Here is a 5667-nt window from a genome sequence, read left to right as displayed (position 1 = left end):
ATCGAGGGATTCCAGGATGGGATTGTGTGATTGTAGGGGTTTTCAGGTGCCCCCTACACCACCCCCCAAATCTCGGAGGCCTCCAAGGTTTTTACTATGGCGTTTCCTGCCCCACCTCCGCCTCCCTCCAAAATTAGAAATTGTGTTGGAATTACACAAAGAGCTCAGAGGCTTCAACGGTGGGATCAGGGGATTACAGGATCATGGGATTTTGGGATTGGAGTCTTGTGATGTCCCCTGTACCCCCCACCCCACTGAGTCCCCCCCTCCCTGCAAGGATAGGAGGGTGCGTTTTCTGCCCTCCAGTAATTAAAAATAGTTGGAGTTAAGCAAGGAGGCTGGAGGGCTTGGTAGCAGGATCAAAGGATTCTGGGATCAGGGAATAGCGGGATCAGAGTTTTGGGGCACTCCCCTGCCCCTCCCCGAAACCCCTGAGCCCCCCTGAGGGTTTTATTGGGGCACTTCCTGCCCGCCCCCCAGCAGCCCAGAATTAGAACTGGTTGGAATCCTTACACAATGAGGCTGGAAGGGTCATGGGGTTCCAGGGCTATGGGATAGCAGAACTGGACTCTTGCGGTGCTCCTTGTGCCCCCTCCACCCCCCTGAACTCTTTTTCCCCCTCCCAAGGATCTGGGGGTGCATTTTCTGCTGCCTCCCCCACAGAATTACAAATGATTGGAATTACACAAGCCCAGAGGGATCACGGGATTCTGGGATTGTGGGATAAAGAGACTGTGGGATTAAGGTGTGCCCTGCACCCCCCCCAAACTCCTGAGACCCCCCAGGGGTTTTGCGGGGGCCCCCTGGAATTAAAAACGATTGGAATTGCACTATGAGGCCAGAGGGTTCAACAGCAGGATCGAGGGATCCCAGGATCGTGGAAATGAGGTTTTGGGGTGCCCCCTGCCACCCCCCCAAGAACTCCTGAGGGTCCAAAAGGCACATTCCCTGCTCCCCAGTAATAAAAATGGTTAGAGTTATCCAGTGAGGCCAGAGGTTCATGAGTGGGATCAAGGAATTCTGGGATCATGGAATAGCAGGATTGAGGTTTTGGGGTGCCCCCTGCACCCCCCCCAAATCCCTGAGCCCCTTCTGATGTTCTGGGGGTGCGTTTCCTGTCCCCCAGAAATTAAAAATGGTTGTAATGATGCAAAAAGGCCAGAGAACTGTGAGCGGGATTGTGGGATTCCGAGACTGTGGGATCAGGATTTTGGTGTGCTCCTCCTGCAACCCTCCCTCCCAGAGCCCCCCAGAGTGCCTGGGGGTGCCAGTGTGTGAGTGGGGCATCCCCGTGCCGCTCCCATTTTCCCCCAGGTGCCCTGGGCTGGCACTGGATCTGGCCTGCCTGGGAGAACCGAAAAAGCTTCCTGTGGCCACACTGGGATCACTCGGTGACCCCAAGACTTTGCAGTGGGAAGATGCTGTCATCACCCCCTGGGGGTGACGCCATGGGGGGGGTCCCCAAATCTGTGTGGTGGGACCAGGCTGCTCGGGGACCTTTTATTGATGATGTCAGCAGATCCATGCACCCCAATTCCAGGGTCCCCATCCCCACTCTGGGGTCCTCATCCTGGTGTCCCTGTCCCCATCCTGGTGTCCCCATCCTGGTATCCCCATCCTGATCCTGGTGTCCCCATTCCCATCACAGTGTCCCCACAGGCCCATCCTGGTGTCCCCATTCCCATCAGTGTCCCCATCCTGGTTTCCCTGTACCCATCACGGTGCCTCCATTGCCATCCTGGTGTCTCCATCCTTGTGTCCCAAGCCTGGTGTCCCTGTCTCCATCCCCATCCCATCCTCCCCATCCCCATCCTGGTGTCCCCATCACGGTGTCCCACCCCCCTCCAGGTGTGCAGATCCCCATCCAGGTGTCCCTGTCCCCATGCCCACCCCGCTTCCCCCTCACACCACGTGCTCCCTGCGGTGCCTCCGGAGCTGGCCGGGGTTCCAGAAAGTGTCCCCGCACTCGGGGCAGAGGTGGGGCCGCTCTCGGCCGTGGGTACGGCGGTGCCGCCGCAGGTTGGAGCTGACGCTGAAGCTCTTCCCGCATTCCCCGCACCGGTACGGCCGCTCCCCGGTGTGCGTCCGCCGGTGCTGTACCAGCGCCGAGCCCTCCCCGAAGCGCTTCCCGCAGTCCCGGCAGCCGAAGGGCTTCTCCCCGGTGTGGATGCGCTGGTGTGTGGCCAGGTTGGAACTCTGGCTGAAGCCCTTCCCGCAGGCACTGCAGGTGAAGGGGCGCTCCCCGGTGTGGGTGATGCGGTGCCGCGCCAGGTCCGAGCTCCGGCTGAAGCCCTTCCCGCACTCCCCGCAGATTGTGGGGCGCACCCCAGCCCCCTGCGGCCCCAGCAGCTCCTTCAGGGGGCTCGGTCCCCCCACGGGGGGCCTGAAGGGCTTCCGGCGTGGCCGGGCCTGGCCGGGATGGGCTGTGGGAGACAGGGGTGGGCACTGGCGGGGTAGGGAAGGGGCCTGGGGCCCTTTGGCGCCAGCCCCGTCCCATCAGCACCTGCTCCAATCCCTCTCCCCATCCCATGTGTACGTGCCCCATCCCATCCACACCTCCCCCAATTCCTCTGTCCCTTACCTGCCCCATCCCAATGACACCTGCCCTGTCCAACTGGCACCTGCTCCGGGCCCTCTGTCCCATCCTGGTCCCACTGGTACCCTCATCCTTTTGCCCATTCTCCATCCTCTCTTCCCCTTTTCCATTCCTTTTCCACATTCTCCATCCCATTTGTACCTTCTCTACCCCCACTGTCCTTTCTCCATCCTCTTTTCCACCTTCTCCAGCCCCTCTTCCCCTTTTCCCATCCTCTCTTCCCCTTCCTTATCCCATCCTTATCTGCACCATCCCCTCTTTCCTTTCTTCACCCCCCCTGAGCCTTTTCCATTCCTTCTCCCCCTTCCCCATCCCTTCTTCCCCATCCCAAACCCTTTTCCACCTTCTCCATCCCTTTTTCCCTTTCCCCACCCCTGTTGCCTCTCCCTCCCCTTTCCTACCCCCATCCCTATCCTATTCCAAAGCCAGAGTTCAGTTCCCCCCAGCCCTCCCATTCCCACCCAGACAAGGGTCTGGAATCAGGGTGCAAGGGGGCCAGGGTCTGGGACAGACATGGGGGTGGCACCACCCAGGGGTGACCCCAAATTCCCTCTGGAAACCAGGGATGGAGTTGGGGTACCTAGAAACCCCCCTGCACCTCAAAATCAGGACACCCTCATGCCATGGGTTTGGGACAACCCTGCACCCCAGTATTGGGACATCCTCATCATGTGAGATTGGGACATTCTTACACCCCAAAATCAGGGCATTCCCATTCCATGGGATTGGGACATTCCTGCACCCCAGTATTGGAGCACTCCCATGCCATGAGATGGGGACATCACTGCACCCCCAAACTTGGACATCCCCGTGCCATGGGGCTGGGACAACCCTGCACCCAAATATTGGGGCACTCCCATGCCATGAGATTAGAACAACCCTGCAGCCCCAAATCAGGTGATACTGACCCTGAACTCTGGGACTGTGGTGCCACCATATCCTGGGATCAGGGCACCCCCGTATCCTGGGATCAAGGTACCCCATTCCATGGGAATGGGACATCACTGCACTCCAGGACTGGGGTACCCCTGAGTTGTGGGATCAGGGCACCATCTTACCCTGGAATTGGGACACCCCCATACCCTGGCAACAGGGTACCCCACACCATGGGAATAGGACAACCCCACATTCCTGGGACTCCCATATCCTGGGATTGGGGCATCCCCATACTCCAAGATCAGGGTACCCCATTCCATGGGACTGGGACACCCCCACATCCCTGGGGCACCCCCAGACCCTGGAATTGGTGCACCCCCATGCCACAGCAATGTGACACCCCCATATCCTGGGGCATGGGAAATGCGAATACATTGGAATTGGGGTACCCCACACAATGGGAACAGGACACTCTCACATCTCTGGGTACCCCCTGTGTACAGGTACCCCGACATTCCCAGGACTCCCTTACCCTGAGATGGGGTCACTTCCACAGTCCGGGATCAGAGTCCCTCCACACCATGGGATCCCAATCCCCCCACATCGCTGGGACTCCCGGGACCAGGGTCCCTCCCTCAGGTTTGAGATCTCCCTGTACCACGGGCGCAGGTTTCCCCCCCGCATCGCAGGTCCCCAGGGGACCCCCAAAAAAGCACCCACCCCTCCTCTGCGATTCCAGGGGGCCCCCTCAGAACCTCTTACCGTGGCCAGAGGCCTCTTTTGGGGGAGGGGGGGGGGGTCTCACCTGTGGGGGGACCCTCGGGCAGCGGGGAGTCCCGGGGATGTGAGGGGTCAGAAGGGTCTCGGGGGGCCGACACCCTCCCCGCGTCCATTGCCGCCGTCACCCAGATGGAGGGACCCTGCCGGGGGGGAGGGAGGGGGAAGGGAGAGAACTGGGGGGGCCCGAGGACACTCCAAGGGGGGGTCGCTGCCGCCCCCGAGGGAGGGATCCCGCCTGCCCCCACCCCCTCCGTGCCTCTCCTGATGCTGGGGGGACACACACACAGTGACATGGCGTCACCACCCTCGGCCCACCCCACAGCCCCTCCCATTCCTCGGTGCCTCCCCATCCGTGGAGGGACCCCCTGAATTTGGGGGGGAAGGGGGTGGCTCCCCCTCGCCCCTCCCCCCGCACCGCAGCCATGGCGGGGGGCTCCGGGAAGGGGAAGCGGAAAAAGAAAAGGAGCGGGGGGAACGAGGGGGGGTCGCTCTCGCTCAGTTGGGCCGGGGGTCCCCGGTGGTCACTCACCGCTCTTGGGGAGCTCGGGAGGGGCTCCGGGGTGTCGGACGAGGGGGGGCGGCGGGAAGGGCTCTCGCGGGGCCGCCAGTGCCGCAGTGTGATGGGGGGGAGGCCTCCGACTCCCCCCAGTCCGCCCAGGGCGACCCCCCCAAACCCGCCCCCGGGAGGGAGCCCACCCCAGAAAAAACGAGGGAGGAACAATAAGGACCTTCCCACCATCGGCGGTGGGATGGACTTGGGGGAGTCGGGGGAGGGGTGGCCAGGTCAGTCTGGTTTGGGGGACTCTGGGGGGGCACTTCGGGAGGGTTGTGGTTCGGGGATGCTGGGGAGGTTGGGGGGTGCACGGGGATATGGGGGCCACTGAAGGACTGGGGGGATTGGGGGATACAGGGGTGACTGCGGAGACTGGGGGATAAGGGGTTACTGGGGGGACTGGGAGATTGGGGCATACTGGGGTGCCAGGGGTAATGGAGAGAATGGGGAATTGGGGGATTTTGTGGGGACTGGGGGAACTCAGGGTTACTGGGGGGACTGGGGAATACTGGGGTTACTGGGGAGTTGGAGGATACTAGTGGGTCTGGGGGGTACTGGGGGATGCTGGAGGACTGGGGCGTGCGGGGGGATACTGGAGGGACTGAGGGATTGCAGGGACTAGGGGTTACTGAGGGAAACTGGGGGAATGCAGAGACTGGAGAATACTGGGAGGACTGGGAGGGCTGGGGGGACTGGAGGTACCAGGGGATTTGGGGCTGATGGGGGGGATTGGGGTTACTGGGGAGACTGCGAGATTGGGGGCATTGGGGGCATTGGAAGTGACGGAAGGACTGGGGGGGTCGAGGATTGTTGGGGGCTGCTGGGGGGACTTGGGGCACTTGGACTCAGTCCCCGCACCCCC

The 5667-nt window shown here is 61.8% G+C and overlaps 1 protein-coding gene across 1 annotated transcript; it reads right to left on the bottom strand.

Annotated features, from left to right (window-relative positions):
• Nucleotides 1-1486: 1486 nt before the first annotated feature.
• On the bottom strand, nucleotides 1487-5153 carry LOC121660585 (zinc finger protein 853-like). Its single transcript, XM_042019983.1, has 3 exons — nucleotides 4782-5153; nucleotides 4278-4392; nucleotides 1487-2423 (listed from the first exon to the last, which is right to left on the bottom strand). The coding sequence occupies exons 1-3, from the start codon at nucleotides 4989-4991 to the stop codon at nucleotides 1903-1905; spliced, it is 846 nt and encodes a 281-aa protein (XP_041875917.1). The 5' UTR covers nucleotides 4992-5153; the 3' UTR covers nucleotides 1487-1902.
• Between the last annotated feature and the right edge of the window lie 514 nt (nucleotides 5154-5667).

Source organism: Corvus kubaryi, unplaced genomic scaffold, assembly GCF_017639235.1.
Source record: "Corvus kubaryi isolate FWS band 111438036 unplaced genomic scaffold, C.kubaryi_AGA036_p1.0 36605, whole genome shotgun sequence".
Taxonomy (NCBI): domain Eukaryota; kingdom Metazoa; phylum Chordata; class Aves; order Passeriformes; family Corvidae; genus Corvus; species Corvus kubaryi.
Note: the sequence above shows the minus strand (reverse complement) of the source record. Positions and strands in the feature narration are given on the sequence as shown.

Bases quoted from the DNA above. Each gene is read 5' to 3' on its own strand.
- LOC121660585 (XM_042019983.1), bottom strand. From the start codon at position 4,991: ATGGTGGGAAGGTCCTTATTGTTCCTCCCTCGTTTTTTCTGGGGTGGG. The intron at 4,393-4,781 runs GTGAGTGACCAC...CCCCCCCGGCAG, and splicing joins TCCCGAGCTCCCCAAGAGCG to GGTCCCTCCATCTGGGTGAC. The intron at 2,424-4,277 runs GTGAGACCCCCC...TGTCTCCCACAG, and splicing joins GCCCGAGGGTCCCCCCACAG to CCCATCCCGGCCAGGCCCGG.